Consider the following 17,119-nt stretch of genomic DNA (forward strand, 5'->3'; position numbering starts at 1 on the left):
GCCGTCAGACCTCTGGGCAGAAGGGATCTTACTTCTCCTCTCAGTAGAAAAAGCGCCAGGACTTTGCCCTCGTTGCAATAAGGGAAATCATTGGGCTAATCAATGCCACTCAATGTCATCAAAGCGGCACCCCCTGTCGGGAAACGAGACGCGGGCCTGGACCTGGGCACCCCAACAAGGGGGCATCCCCAGTCCAGGCCACAACTCCGTCTCGGGGGGTCTCCGGAGGTGCCTGGAGTCCCCCTCAAACACCTGGAAGCACAGGATTCGATCTCCCAAATGAACGGGTTACGTTAGAGAAACTTGATTGACACTGGTATTTGGGGACTTTGCCGACAGGGTAGATGGGATCAATTTTAGGCAAAAGTCGCTTCATTTGGGGGCGTTACTCAAGTCCCGGGAATTCTTGCTTCGGATTATGGAGAAATTCAGGTGGTGGTAACGTCACAAGATCTGTGGGTTTCGAACCAGGAGAATATATTTAGCAGCTGTTGCTCATTCCCTGTAAATTGTACCCTTCTGTAGGTGAGAAGCCAGGAGGTCAGGGATTTGGAAGCACAAGTAGGAGAAAGACCTGTCACAACCTTAGCATCTGACAGACCCGCCTGTGTAAGTGCAGACAGAAGGCTTAGGGGCTGCTTTTTTGCTATACTGTTGCCTGAGAAGGATGAGCCTCAATTTGTTTCTTTTCTGTGCCTTCTGTTGATCAGAAAAAGCTTATCTTTCGCTGTGGATAGAAAGTCTCACCCCGCAGCCATTAGGCAAAGAGGCAGAAGCTGAGCTGCAGCTTGTGGAGCGGAGGCTGCAGCCGCAGAAGCCTTTGCTTTCCTAGTTCCTAACGTGGGGACGAGGACATGCCCGTCTCTACGGGAGGTGAACAGACGTGGGTGCCCTCGGGGCCGAGGACCCGCCGGAGTCCCGCTGACATCACCCCCCATCACAGAGGGACAGATCTCAATTCAAAAAGAGAAAGTTGGAGGCCGCGTGAGGGCCGCGATCAGCTGGGTTCACGGGAGGCTGGACGAGCAGGCGGCAAAGCTGCTTCTCACAAATGCAGGACGTTGGCAAAAAACTGACAAATGCGTTTGCGCGCGGAGGTGGTGCTGAGGGCGTCACGCGCAGGCGCAAGTGTCATCAGCTGCGTCGGAAAGTCGGATCCAACGATGTGCACCTGTCATCAATCGCGCAGCTGATGCACCGAGTCCTCCCTGCTCTTTCCGCTGGATAAATGCGGAGGGCGGAGGAGCTCGGCGGCTGCCCTTGCTCGCTGGGAGCTGGGAGCGCTTCTTCCCGAGCTCGGCCTGGCCTGAAAACAGTTCCCTCCCCACCCCTGTCCCCACCATCGCTACCTCCTCCCTTCGCTCAGTCCTGCAATGAGGGCCTCAAGCAGTAACCCTGTAGTGAGGGTCTCAAGCAGTAATTGTACAAGTTTGCTACGGTACCTAGAATCGGAAAATCCATAGAAACAGAATAGACGTTACCAGAGATGAAAAAGGAGAAATAGTTTAATGGGAACAGAGGATTTGTTTGGGATGAGGAAAAAGTTCTGGAGACATGGATGGTGGTGGTTGTATTAACCTAAAGAGAAAAACGGAGGCAAAACTAACATAAGGAGAGTTTACTTGGGCCAAGATTGGGAAATGCAACCTGAGAGACAGATTCTAGTTAGCCCTAAGTAAGTGCTCCAACTAACAGCAGTTATAAAGGGGCTTCTAAGGGAAAAGGGAAGTTCTAAAGCTGATATAAGCTATTGATCAGCTAGACACTGTTTTTTCCTAGCTATCGGTCAGCTATACGTTCTTTGTATCACACATTCTAGGAATATGAAGATAATTGGTAAAGGTCATATTGTACAACTTGTAAACATCTTAGGTAACTTATCAGCTAGTCTGGAAACTAGAGGGGACAAGTGTAAAAATTCCTTTAAACAACCCCAGGCGTGTGTGTGAGCGGGGCTGGGTAGGGGTTACTGGATTCTCATGCTCCTGTCTCTCAGCCTAAAACATTTTGCGAAGCTCACATTCTTCAGACTGCTCTGAATCATTTTTGTCACCTTCAAATATTTTAAGGTCAACTCTTGGGGGACGCTAAGGCAGGTCATACATAAAAGTAATTTACCAGTGTTTCTCAGATTGGTCCTCAATCCTAAAAGTGGAAGACCCAAAGAATTTTCTAAACTACCAAAAATTTTAAAAATTTCAACCAACCATACTAGGATTGAATCATCCTTACAGAAAATATTAGAGCACATAGTAATGTAGCCAGTTGTTGGAAAAAATGGTAAAAGTGGTAATTCAGCCAGTTAAGACTTAAGTTGGTGTTATGTATTTTGTGGTATTTGTCAGCTTTTTAAAGGTGTAATTTGTTGGAGTTTCACTGAAGAGATTATACCTGTGCAATCATGATTTGTAGCCTGTTTAAGACGCCCCAGATTGCTTAAGCTTCAGTCTCGGAAAACCTGAATTCCAACTCCCACTAATTTAAACACCAGTGAGGTAAATATGAATTACGTGAGAAAAAGCCAATAGATTGCAGCACAGCAAGACTGCAGGGTCTAAGATTCCTCCCTACCGCACCCGGAATCAGCGTGGGCCCTTGTGTGAGAATACTGGAATGAGAAAAGGAGGTCTTACTACTTGAAGTAACTCAAAGATCTGTTTTATTTTACTAATCTGTGTTATATATTTTTAAATGCTTGCAATGCCTTCTTACATATTACAAGTTACAAGAAAGACAGAATGATTACATACTAATACTTGAGTGATGGGGAATGGCCCAAAATGGTATCTTTTGCAAGACAATACTTCCTTAGAAATGCTGGATTTCTATTTCAAGAGAAAAGCCTAAAAGTTGGAAGTGTAAAGAGAAACTTTTAAAACAATGTCATGAACGAAGTAAAAGCAATTTAAGTTGCAGCTGCCAGCAACCTGGCTTATCTGGGCGTTTAATTTGTAAATCGAGTGGTTACATTTTTAAGGTGGAGTTTGTCACATTTGTATGAACTGTAATTGCAGGGTAGGGACAAAGACCCCAGAGACAGTGATGTCAATTTATCTCTTGAATGGGAGTACTAGCCATCGCCATGATGCAAGCTCTCCTATTGAAGTCACTGGATCTCTATCTTAGCAGCCTGCATAATGAAGCTGTCAACTGACACTAGTATTTAGGCATTTACAGATTCAGGCTGGTCTAATTCTAGATCTTCAAACTATTCACCTATCACTGTACTTTAAAAAGTCTCATAATAGGGACTGACCCTTATCCTTTTGCCAACAAGATGTAATTCCATGCCGAATCCACTCTACCTTGTTTGAATTCATAGACACTCCCTGCCTGTACTGTTTAGTTCAGAAAACAAGTTTGAAATACAGAACATAGAATACCTCCAGTTTAGAAAGTCTGATGTAGGCCTATTTCCCCATACTTACTACATAAAAAGAAATGCTGAACAATTGCATGTACTTACCTTAGTTCTGTAAAGTTTTTCTCTAAATATTCAGATCATCATGTTTGGGGAAGATACTGCGTAAGATAAGTTTGCAGTCTTGATGCTGATCAGTCGCCAGGATGCCTTAAATAGATTCTGGACTTACTGGAAAGTTGGTTCAAACCAGAGAAATACTGGAGAATGTTGAAGTTGATACGTCTGACTTTGAACTGTAGCTACTTGTGGATAGTGCTACTCACTAAATCTTACATAATTCGATCTCGTTTGTTATGGACTCGGTTATCTTCTGTACATCAGAATGTAGCAGATTACTTGAATTCTATACAGATCTGTCTGCATAATGATTCCGACAGTTTTTTTGTCATTGTAACATATTTACCTATACAATTTTAACATCTTCATAAAGAGCTTATCTAATTCGTAGTATTCCACCTTCTTAGGTACCTCATAAGTATCTCTAAAAATGGTTTAATTAGGAAGACCCTCCATATCCTACTCCAATAAACCATTGCACCATAATTAGAAGTTCCCCAGAGGCTGATAGAATGTGAGTGGCTTGCCAGACGTCCAGAAGCTTATCAATGAAGACAGAATATAAAGCCAGCTTTCTGATTAAAAACGATGTTTAATGTTCACAGTGCCACATGACAAATGCCAAGAATAAAGTTTCAAGGGTAGGAATAGACAGGGGAAGAACTCAGTTCAACTTCTCTAGAGACGGAAGGTGATCATGCCCTTGGTCTGCTTCAAGACAATCCCTCGGCCTTAACCAAAACTCTACCATTCTAGTACTTCCCCAAGTGATTTTACTTTAGAAAATGTCTTCTTCCACATCTAGAAGTGACATTTCGTGTGAAAATACTGCTGGGGGGAAACAATCTGATTATAGAGAATTAAATGTCTTAGGGTCACCCTTTTAGCCCTGTTTTCTCAAGATATTCCCTTATACCTGTTGTCCTCATCTCCTCTCTAGCTTAGCCTTTTAGCACTCAAACATTCTGAGTTTCAAATGGTCACCAAGAATTGTTGCCAATCTTTGATGCAGAGGAGTCTGACAGAAGAATGACAACATCAAAAATGAAAGTAGAAAACTGGCTACCTGCTGTTGGATCTGCTATTGAAGAGAAAAACATGGATAGCAAAGGGTGAGATTCCCAAAGTTAACTGTCACAGCTATTACAATCTTGCTTAAGGCTAACATAGCACTCTTTAGTACCCACTTCTTATACCAGAATTTATACATGCAACAAGAGTGAAAACTAATTTTACCCATGAGTGTTCCCACATCAACAAGGAGAACTGTTGGAACTTAGGTCATTCCTGCTCATCATTCACACTTGAACTCTTGCTTATTTGAAGAACTACAATTAGATAGAACTCACTGGTATTGATCTTAAGTACAAATTTATCATATGGTTCACCTCAAAAAACGATAGTTGCATAGTTTTAATGTCTAGACCAAAGATTTTAAATGCATAAAAAAATTACACATCTTAAAAATTTAAAATTGTATATTCACATACCTGACTGGAAAACTTTTTCAAAAATTCAGCAATACAGAACGATAAAATGTCTTAAATATTTCAAAACTTTTTGGCCTAAACATCAAATAAGTTACAATTACAAGTAACTGGGGGCAAAATAGCTGCACTAAATAGTACTAAATAGTACATAAGAATATTACTAAATATTAAATCAATCTTGTTCTATAGGAGACACTAATCTTGACAAATCACCTATAGCAAAGGTCACGAAAAATCAATAGACAAAAATATACACATGTTCAATTTTCTTAAATCCATATTGTGAGTTTAGATACTAGTGCTTAAATGCTGGGGCAAGCATGATGCTGCCGCAAGTGTGCTCTATTACTGTTAAGCATCTAATGATTTGGTGATAAGCTTCTAAAGCATAGTAAACCATTTTCCGTGAATTACGCCAGAGAATTCACCTCACAATATTGTATATTATAAGCAAACTTAGAAACAACTTGAATTTAAACCAAGTTGAGTGTCATATTACTCAATTACAGCAATATTACATATAAAGACTACGTGGGAAAGGTGCTAAATATTAAGTATATATAAAATTGGGCGTTTACTAAAGTTTGAAATTATGCATAGACATAAGTTATTACATGGGGGCATGGTGTAATCCAGTTGATTATTTTCCAAGTATTCTTAAATGTTGCTATACTTGGGTAATTCTTAAAATAGTGAATGAATCAACACTATCAGAGTGGAAGATGGCTTTAAAATCTGAGTGGTTCCGTAACCACTCATATCTCCCCCTTCCGTTTGTGAAGAAAGCTGGGGAGATCCCCAGGGTCTCATTAGCAAGTTTCAGGGCCAGGAATATTCATGGTCAAGGCTCGGGACACAGCTGCCCTGATAAGGATATTTTTGGACCCATTTTTCCTCTTAGGCTTTAATATTCTCAGAGGACCAATAGCAGTCACTGGCTGGCCTCCAGTAGGTATCACCATTCTCTGAATTTACTGTGAAATAACAAGCATAGCCCTCCAAGGATCTTTTCTTTTTCTTAAGTTATGGACAACCAGATCGGGGTGAGCAATTTACCTCTCTCCATCATACAAATTGCTGCTAAATGTTTGCCTTTAATTTCCCCAATGGTTTAACGGTTTTTAAAACAATAGACACATTATAAATCAGCTGGTGGAAAGCTCTGGTATAAAGCTGGTAATATTTCAAGAACGAGAACTGAAAAATGCATAAGGATATAATGTGGGTTTCATCAGTAAAAATCTGAACTTAATTTTCATGGTTTTCCGTCCGTCCATTTTGGCACGGTTGTGGTGGAATGTACTGAGGGGCCCTGGTGTGAATTTTCTGTCTACCAGCCAGTGGGCTGCAGCTTCCATCATTTTTATTGTCCTTTGTTCACATATACCAAATAAGTCAAAACTGCTGAGGTCTTAAAACCATTCTGAAAGTGCACCTGTGGTCACACAGTACACACGTTCTTCATGTGCCTCAATTCTAGGCTCCTCGAAGACAGACGATGTCTTATATTCTTTCAGGTCCTTTCAGAACATCAAACTTTGGCTTACCCATTGTGCCTCTCAGGAAACATTTGTGGAATGAATGAATTGATGTCTACTTTGTCCTGTTGGAAAACAGCATAGAACAATTAGACTGTCACTGTTTAAAGAGAACCATGCTCCTCTGGGGAAGTTTCCTTAAGCCTCATTTTCAACTGTAGAATGGTCTAGTATCTACAAGGTTGTTCAGAAATGTAAAATTTATGAATCAGTTATTACTGCTATCAGCAGGGGAATGCATATTACAAGTAAAGCCATTTTTCTAATTTGGTATCACACCTAAATTGTTTTGGCTCAGTTCCAATTTGGGGTGTGTTTAATTCTGGAGGACTTGTTTGGATGAAGGTATTTGGAGCGGTCATCTTCTCTAAGGGATGACGCTAGACCAGTGCTGCCTAGTAGAAATCCTGGGGGAGCCACAGATAATTCTAAGTTTTCTAGGAACCACGTTGTTAGATTAAAAATGTAAAAAGGTGAAACTGTTATCCAAATATATCTAAAACAGTTACCACATAATATAAAGTGTTAAGGAGATGTGTTGCATATATTTTTAACAAGTGTTTGAATTCTTAATGTAACTTGTGCTGACGACACCTCTTGATTTGGAGCAGCCATGTTTCGGGGGCTCCACAGCTTCATAAGACTCATGGCTACCACGCTGGATAGTGCAGATGTGTATGATGCAGAGAAGCTATCCAAATAACTCATAAGTGTTCCTAAATGTAAAATAGTAAATGGATATGGATATATATGCATAATCTAACTTCAAGTTTGAGAGCCCTTTTTTGGGGATACACTATCTCTAATACTTAGTTTTCATAAAATGTTATGCTCCCATTTAACTTAACGAGTTGTATGTTAATAGTTTTCTGCTGCAAGGAGAGCAAACACCACTTGACCCTAAACATTATTTTCTCCTGTGATTTTTCTTCCTATGAATTCTTAGATGACTGCTCAGAACTCGGCTTTTTATTCAACATAGGCTCATTCTCATACTCCATCTGATAGAAGTTGAGCACTCAAATTTTACAACGTACAAATATGTCAAGAATGGTGTAAATTAGGTCAAATAATGCAGTTATTATTCCATTGGCAAATATATACTCGTGGCGATTTTCAAACTGGATTCTGTGAGAACTAGAGTCTAGTATTAAGGGGAGAGCAGTGTAGGATATGGACAATCCTCCTTTCCTCCCCACCACCCTATCCTATTCAATGAGGCTGGTTCCATTCTTATGTCTTACGTGCATCCTCCCCCAGTGTAAGGTGGTACTCAAAAGACATGAATTAAATGGTCATGAACAAAGATTTTCATCATGAACTCTAAATAGTAATCACCAAATCAAGAAAATAATCCTTAAATGAACAATGACGGTGTAATGAGATGTAGCACAATCCTGCTCAGGCAGTTCTCTCAGGGAATTATGAGCTTTAAGAAATAAGATGACTATAGTTTGTTCATGACTGCATCAGAATGTTAGGTAAATCAGATACCTTTCCAACTTTCTCATCTGTTTTTTTGTGTACCATACAGAGCTATGGAGCGGGGCAATTATTCCATGTATGCCGACTTTATCCTCTTGGGTTTGTTCAGCAACTCCCGTTTCCCCTGGCTTCTCTTTGCCGTCGTTCTCCTGGTCTTTGTGACCTCCGTAGCCAGCAAACATGGTCATGATCATTCTCATCCACATAGACTCCCACCTCCACGCCCCCATGTACTTCCTGCTCGGCCAGCTCTCCCTCATGGACATCCTGTACATTTCCACCATTGTGCCCAAAATGCTGGTGGACCAGGTGATGAGCCAGAGAGCCATTTCCTTTGCAGGATGCACTGCCCAAAACTTCCTCTACTTGACCTTATCAGGGGCTGAGTTCTTCCTCCTAGGACTCATGTCCTATGATCGCTACGTAGCCATCTGCAACCCTCTGCACTATCCTGTCCTCATGAGCCTCAAGATCTGGTTGACTGTGGCAGCAGCCTGGCTGGGAGGGTCTATCGGTGGTTTCTTGCTCACCCCCCGTCACCAGGCAGTTCCCCTTCTGTGCCTCTCGGGAGATCAACCACTTCTGCGAGGTCCCTGCCCTCCTGAAGCTCTCCTGTGTGGACACATCCGCCTACGAGACAGCCATGTATGTCTGCTATATTATGATGCTCCTCACCCCTTTCTCTGTCATCTCAGCCTCTTACACAAGAATTCTCATTACTGTTCATAGGATGAGCGAGGCCCAGGGGAGGCGAAAGGCTGTGGCCACCTGCTCCTCACACATGGTGGTTGTCAGCCTCTTCTATGGGGCTGCCATGTACACATAGGTGCTGCCTCACTCTTACCACACCCCTGAGCAGGACAAAGCTGTGTCTGCCTTCTACACCATCCTCACTCCCATGCTCAACCCACTCACTTACAGCCTTAGGAACAAGGATGTCACGGGCCCTACAGAAGGTTGTGGGGAGGTGTGTGTCCTCAGGAAAGGTAACCACTTTCTAAAATTGCGTGTGCTGCTGGAGACTTCAAATGGATACAAGACTTCATCATTGCCCTTGATTTTAAATATTCTCTCCCTGGAAACAAGTCACCCCTGTGCCAGCAACTGTGGGGCATTTGTGGGATTTGGAAAGCTGCCTGGGATTTTAAGGACTTCATTTTTTTTTTTTTTTTTTTTTTTTTAAAAGGTATGAAGGTTCCGAACAATGAACAGTTTGGGATGGGGTAGGCATATAAAGTTGGGGTTTAGTAGTCACCCATCAGCCTTTAACAAGGTGTGCATTCCATTAAAATTCATGGAGTAGCCTGCTTCTAGCTCCACTCAGTCATGACAAAAGAATTGGTTATCTTCAGCTACTTCTCTGACTTCTCTCGACTTTTCCCCTTTAGATACTGTCCGTTGACCATTTTAATTAACTCATCAAATATTTTATCATATTTCAAGTATAGCAGTCACCATCTTATCCTCAGGCTGTGTTCTAAGACTTTTGGGGGAAGCCTGAAACTATAATAGTTATAGAACCTGACTGCTGTCAGTCACAACACATATTTGCTCATCTTCTACCGTAAATGTAATGTTTTCTTACCTAAGCACTTATCACACACTGTGGCTGTAAGTTTTGCAGTTTGAGGTGTGACAGCAAAATTACCACAAATGTTTTTCTTCTACACAATTTCAAAGATTCTTACTGTAGATCTTGGCAACCTCAGCATATAATTTTTTTCTCGCCAGAACCTCCAGTTAAGAACTTATTGGAATGTGTCTCTGATACGGTTTGGCTGTGTCCCCACACAAATATCTTGAATGGTAGCTCCGATAATCCCCATGTGTAGTGGGAGGGGCCTGGTGGGAGTTAATTGAATCCTGGGGGTGGGTTTTTCCCATGCTCTTATGATGAATAAGTCTCACCAGATCTGATGGTTTTAAAAGGGTTGGTTCCCCCTGCACGTGCTTCTTGCCTGCTGCCATTTAAGACATGCCTTTGTTTCTCCATCTTCCACCATGGTTGTGAAGCCTCCGCAGCCACGTGGAACTGAAGCCCATTTAACCTCTTTATAAATTACCGAGTCTTGGGCATTTTATAGCAGTGTGAAAATGGATTAAGTCTGTTTTTCAGACATGAGCAGAGGGCTAATATCTTTAGAAATACAGAAAGAACACTTAAACATGAAGTCTTATAGTAACTAGCAAGGTTTTGCCAAATACAGATTCACCCTAAATGTCAAGTGGCACTTTGGAATGGAGTGAGAGTGGGCAGGCAGAATTATCTGAAATGAAAACAGAGAATCTAAACTCCAAACTGGGAGCCGCTCTTGGCTTGTAGCAACCAAGTCTATACCTACTGATATAAAAGGATTACTTATTGAAAGGAGTTCAAGGGGGAAGGAAGAGAAGAGGAAAAAAAGTGAATAAGAAACATGAAAAGGAAGACTGAGACACCACAAAATATCTCATAAATAATTTAGACTATTTTCACAAGATAACTAAGTTTGACACTAGACAAAATATTGTGACACATGAGTTAGAAACTAATACCAATCAATACATTGTTCACAGGTCTGTTATTTTTCCTTGGGAAAGTTGGTAATACAAGCCCAACCCTGTTGATATGGCAGCACTTCTCAAACACTTTCATGACATAACTATAAAAATTAGTTATATGCCACCTTGAGGAAAACTGATGTGGCTCTTGACAGCAAAATCAACTCCCCTGTGGCTGTAGCCAAATCGGGCACTGAGACCAAGCCAGGGTTGAGAGGAATCAATATTGGTTGTAACCCATTTGTGGCTCTGTAGAAAGACACATCACACCAGAGGAAAGAGTCTATCCAATCAATCCAATGGCTAGTTTGGAGAACTTTATGGATGACATAAAAATTCTTTAGGAAGAATTACTGAATCACATTCTAAAGGCTGAAAAGGTATAGGGTTTTCTGCTTATCTGTAACATAGAGGGTATAAGGTATGTGTCTAATGGATTTGTGATGACTAGAAATCATAAGTAATGTGCCTATTAGCTGACTTAATGCATGAAAAAACATTCAATGATGTTATTAAAGTTGTTCTGCTTCCCAAACAAGATCACCTTCTTTTCCCCATTAGAGAAATAAATGTGAGGAAGTTCAATTTTACTAATGTTTAAATATCTTAATATGCTCTGGTAAAAAAAAATTTTAGAAAATGTATAACTTGTTTTACCCTCACTTTTCTTCTCTGCAAATTGCATTATTTCCCTCATTTTCTCATTTCTCGTGTCTCCTTTATTCCTACTGAATTCTTCTGTACTATGTATAAGACAAATCTGAAAAACACTTAACCTGAGTAAGTGACAAATACCACTTTCGTGAAAATAGAAGGTATGAGAAAGTAGAAGGAAAATCTCTTGGGCCCCAAACTCACTAAGCCAAAGGGAAAAGTCAAGCTTGGGAACTGTCATGCAAAACTACATTCCATATCTGTTCCCAACTGTATGGCTACAGATTCCATACTGTTCCTGAATGGATAGCTACACAGGTAGAAGGCTACATACCTCCCCAAGGGACCTCCCTCACAATTCGCTCGCAAGGAAACTCCTTACTGGCCCAAAGATCTTTACCCCAAAACCATTCTGTTGAATGTCATGCTGACAATGTAAATGAATGGCTTATCTTGACAGGCAGTGGACAAAGACAGACCTGGGAGTCATCCCTCCACTCCCCTGAAACAAATGCATATTTGACTGCTTCCTCTACTCTGAGTACCTTATCTTATATACAATCCAGATTCACTGAGCCAGGAGATGAGCTTCCTCTACTCTGTGTACCTTATATATACAATCCAAATTCACTGAGCAGGAGATGAACGCCCAGGTGACTGTTCCTTTAAACCCTTTCCTGTCACATCTAAAGTGTGAATTCATTGAACACTGATCAAAGCCTCGAAAGAAGGCAACTACTTCATTTATTCACACTTCCTTTTTCTTTTTTTTTCCTCTAATGCCCACTGTTTCCCTTTTAAATATTGAAGTCTCCCAACCCTCTTTGGAAGAAGCACAAATCTCAGATGCTGCTGTCATCTTGTGTTCCTTTTTCCCAGGGGCATCCTCAACCTTGGCACCAGAAACCTCTACACTGAGACTTGGCTCCAGTGCTTTTTGGTTCATACTTCAGAGATTTCTCCCCAAACAAAAGAGGCCGGTGACTTGAGAAAGAGGTTTTTTACTTTGTCATAGCCTCTATTTCTAAGGAAATTTAAAATCTTCCAATTTAGAGCGAGGGTCTTATCCCCACATCACTGCTCTTAAAATCTCTCTGGAGAGATGCCAAGATTCTCATGATGAAATACCAAGAAAGGATTCCAGTCCTTCACTTGGGAAAACAATGCACCCTCTGCAAGAAAGGATGGGCTGCTTCTAAAGTTCATGGCAAACCTAGTCAACTCGAAATAATTGCTAACCCAGGAATTCTTCCTGGGGGATGTGGGAATCTATTAGTGAAAAGACTTTTTGACCTAGCCTCACCCCTACACACATGTATTTAAGTCTGACATTCCACTGCTGCTTTAGAAAGACTTGGACCCAGCTTCTCTGAGGTAGGACCTTAGATTTTCATGAAAAACAGAACATTACCCAGATACTGGGATGTTTTCTTTAGGTATTACTCTGTAACTATTACTCTGTAACTATTAGAAGGCCACCTTACTGTGAGCTTATCTGCTAATAACTGAGGCGCAGTGGTCTTCTCAAGATTAAGAAGCATAAATACATATATTCGCTATCTGGCAAGCAGACAATTGGAAAAGGGCATTTAGCATGAAACATGGGAAGCTAAGGGAAACCTAATAGTTTAAAAGAACATGAATGGGTTTACTGAAGGAAAATGGCATGTGTAAGAGCTGACAGTTGGAAAGAATGTGCTTGGTATTCACAATGAGAGAAAGTTTAAGACTTGGTAGCAAGGGTGCATATTGGATAAGCAAAGATTGCCTTCTGAATATTTTGTTAAAATTTTAACTTACATTTTAGGTTAAATAATTGCTCCCTTCATATGCATTTAGGTGTGGCCTGAAGACGTTCTGCATGCTTGGAGGGAAATGATTTCTTTATTTAATTCTAACTTCCCCTTTTATTTACCCCATAAAGCATCCACATGTGCCTTAAGATAATCTTAAAAAAATAAAGTTTTCTCCTAGAAGCCAAGCCATCTTAGCATGGTGCATAAAGGCCTGTTGAGCTGAGTAATTGGAGCCCAGGGGGAGATGTGGACATGTTGGAAGCTCAGACTATAGGGGTATAATGAGTGCATTTGTTTATAGCTGCAGGTGTCTGCCCCTCGCCTCAGCTCACCTCACCTCACCTCATCTCACCACTGCTTCTCCTGTGTAATCCTCCATGCCCTCACTCTCCATTTCCTCTTCTATGGCATTAGCAGGGTGGGACTAGATGGGCCATATGCCAGATCCTTTGATTTCTATTTGCCACCACACGGACTGACACTGCTGCCCAGAAGCATTCCTCTGTGCGTCCAAATCACAGCCCTCCTTCTGGCAGCTGGGAATTTAGACCTTTTACTCTGAATGTTCCAGGAAACCAGATGCACTTCTTTCTTTCTAGTCCATTGGTGATATTCTTGGCAATATAGTTTAGGTAAGCTGGCATCTAGCATTAAAACCTATATTCCTTAAACTGAACTAATTTCTGGCATAGTAAGTGTTCAATAAATATTACCTACATGCCATTATAGTACTGACTTTTTTTTAAAACAAAACCTCTATCTTATGCCTAACTTTCCACACTGAAAATTTCCAAATTGTCGGTTGGGATGGGAGGGAAAGTAGATTACTTTTCTACTAATAGAAGAAAACGGTTACCATTTAAATATGCAGATAAAGGGGGATAACTAAGGCAGTAAGTAATTAGAACCGGAGATAAGGTAAAATTTGCATCATTGGGATACTACGTTGCTGTGGAGAGAAGGGGATAAAATCTGATTATTGTAGGAAGCAAGGTCCAAATGCATTCATTCACGAAAGTAGACGAAGGGGTAAGGAGTAGCTTGTAGGTAGAAGAAGAAAAGGAGTTTCTGGCCAAAGCCCACTGTGGCTGTGAACACTGATGAGTAGCAATTAATATTGATCTTACTTTCAAGACTAACTGCCAGATGGATCTTTTGTAAGTACCTATTTCAGCATGTAACTTTCTTTACTGAAACAAGTCCCACTTACACCTTATTTTTCGACACTGAGTTCTGGTCTCTCCGCCTTCACTTTCCAGCCGCACTCCACCCCACACACCTCAGCTCTCCACGGGCTCTTCAGCTGTAGACTGGGCTCTCCCCTCTTTCTTCCACCCCAGGTGCCTGCTAATTCCCGCTTTCGAGCCTTTTGACACTTCACACTGTCTTTGATCATGTCCTCTCTCCTTCAGTCTCGAGTTTCGGAATCAGACCGGTTTCCCTCTCCACTATTGCACTGTTTAACTGAACTGACTCCTGTCTTCTCCTGATTCTTGTGATCCACTGTTCTCAAAGCAGTGATCACTTACATTGTTCAAAAGTTTCATGCTTTAAGATCCTTTCAGTCTCTAGCCCTAGGGTGAAACTGAGGTAAAGAATTCTGACATAGTATTATTCCTTTTAACACTTTCATTTCCACAGTGTGTTACCTGCAATCTACCGTTTAAAAAATATTAAATCACAAATCAACTCCAACTTTAAATTGCACACCATTTTGAGTAGTGTGGTGAAATCTTGTCCTGCAGAGGACATGAATCATCCTTTTGTCTAGTTTATTCACGCTCTCGATGCTACCCCAAGTCATTCAGTAGCTGTCTTAGGTTATCAACTCGACTGGTGGACTCAAAGTGCTTGTCTTCAAGTAACTCAAGTAATTTTTCTTAATGGCCCCAAAGAGATAGAATAGTGAAGCTGGCAATTTAGATGTGCCAGAGAGAGGCTGTGTAAGGTGCTTGCTTTTAAGTAAAAAGGTGAAAGTTCTTGAGAGAAACCTCATAAGCTGAGTTTGCCAAGATCTATGTTAAAAACTTTCTTTGAAATCATGAAGGAGAAAAAATTATGCAAGTCTTGCTGTCACACATCAAACAAAGTTAGCCACAGTATATTGTTTTAGGTATTCTATTTTATTGTTAATCTCTTACTGTGCCTAATTTGTAAATTCAACTTGATCATAGGTATGTATGCATGGGATAAAATAAGGTGTATATAGGGCTCAGTACTGTCTGCAGTTCCAGATATCCAGTGGGGGTCTTGAAAACTGTCTCCCACAGATAAGGGGAAACTACCTTTGTCCACTACTCAAACTAATGCATAGCATCTGGTTTCCTATGACTTCATGTATGTAAAACTTCTAAAGTACCCGGCATATGTAAAGCCCTATTTGTTTATGGTTTGAGGAGTACCACAACTTCCTGTTTCTCTTCCTCCATCTCTTAGTGCCTTTCACACCATTATCTTCTCTATAAGCTTTAATCAAAGGAGAAAGATCCCAATATACTATCCTTGACCCCCTTTTTTCATTCAGGAACAAATAATCGATGACTCAGAGCTATGTGGCACTTTGGATTAGTAACATGTTGGTGACATGCCATTCTTTCACTGAAAGAACACTGAGGTCTGGAGAAGTAACTATGTGTGTCATGCCCAGAGCAATTTGACAGCTGAGCAAAGCACGGTGGCATTAGCCGTGTTACTTGTGGCTAAACACCTTTAAAAAGTTTCCAACATATCTTCATTTTTAGGAATCCCCACTTTAGACTTAAAATGATCTGCTTCTATGAGGATTGTTGATATACATTAATCAAACTTAACTATATACCCCTTAAGAATATTGTCAGTTCTATTAACCTTCGTAGCTCACACAGTACTGAGGGTATTGAACATGGAATGTGTTTGCACTTTTGAGGCGTTCTGTCTCTGAGGATGGAATGCAAAACCCTTCCCTTTTCAAGCTTTACGTTGTGTCAAGTGGAGAAGATCAGTTCTGGTTAGCAGCTTTATTGCCACAGAAAGGACACTGGCAGATGCTTCTCATAGCTCTAGTCACGCTGAATTCCTGGAAAGGGGTGTCAGGATGAATTGCTCTAAGCTCTTCTCCCTGGTAGAAGAACATCTGACCTCTTGGAGATCTCTTCAGTTTTCAGTGAGTCACCAGTTCTTGATTTCTATGGCTTCTCCCAGAACAACTCCAGGGCTGTTGTCCTGAAACATACAGCCTTGATCACATGGCACCCTGCAGACATTCTCCTCCTTCTCTTTACCTCTTCTCTCCATGTGGCAGACCACAGGTAGAATAAATGCTTCTTGGCGAGCTCACTCATCTCTTACCCATCAGCCCGAAGGGTGCAGATAACAGATGTAGAGCTCCTGTGCACGGTGCCTCCACCTCTCGGCTTGATCTTCCCACCCTCCCACTCCTGCCAGATAATTATCATTGGGTGATGTTACAACTGGTCCTGGGGGTCAGGGGTTCTGGGTTATGTTCTAATCTGCACTGGGGACAAAGCATTCCCTGCCTTGAACAGCAGGAAAAAGGGGCCTGAAGCTTCGATCATGCAAATAAAAGCTCTCTGTCTCCCTCCTTTCTTTCAAAAGCTTTTATTTATTTTATTTATTTTTTTATTTTTTGGAAAGACTTGTTGATGAAGGAACCTAAGGGTCTTAGAGTGGAGAATGATAGTGGAGGAAAGATGACCTGACGGGGAATGGAATCTAGGATCTCGTATGTGTGAATAAGCCAAACCACACGTAAACAATAGCGTCAGCATCTACATTTTAACATTAGAGTTCAGAACCGATGTAAACAGAAGTAACTGATAACATATTTTGTCCATAATGCAGATATTTTCACTGTCTACTTGCAATGCCCAGTATCCTATGGAACAACATTAGGCATGCATTTGAACATGTCACATTTAGTTCTAAATATTGGATTCACTGAAATGGGTGAATTGCTCGTTTGTGCCAAGCAGTGTAGTGTTGTGCTCTTTAGCAGGGCCTGTTCCCTACACATGTCCCCACACTCAGATGCACACACCACACATACCATGCTCACACTCACATATGATCACACTACACGTACGCACAACACTCACAAGCAACCTCTAATTTTTTTTAACATGGTCTCGGTTGTAT

At 41.2% G+C, this 17,119-nt stretch overlaps 1 protein-coding gene across 1 annotated transcript; it reads left to right on the forward strand.

Moving 5' to 3' along the window:
• The first annotated feature begins 8,047 nt into the window (after window positions 1-8,047).
• On the forward strand, window positions 8,048-8,995 carry LOC100603434 (olfactory receptor 2T27). Its single transcript, XM_012506512.2, is given in 4 exon segments — window positions 8,048-8,170; window positions 8,172-8,525; window positions 8,527-8,939; window positions 8,941-8,995. Coding segments are annotated over 4 exon segments (945 nt in total).
• Window positions 8,996-17,119: the final 8,124 nt, after the last annotated feature.

This window comes from Nomascus leucogenys, chromosome 5 (assembly GCF_006542625.1).
Source record: "Nomascus leucogenys isolate Asia chromosome 5, Asia_NLE_v1, whole genome shotgun sequence".
NCBI lineage: Eukaryota > Metazoa > Chordata > Mammalia > Primates > Hylobatidae > Nomascus > Nomascus leucogenys.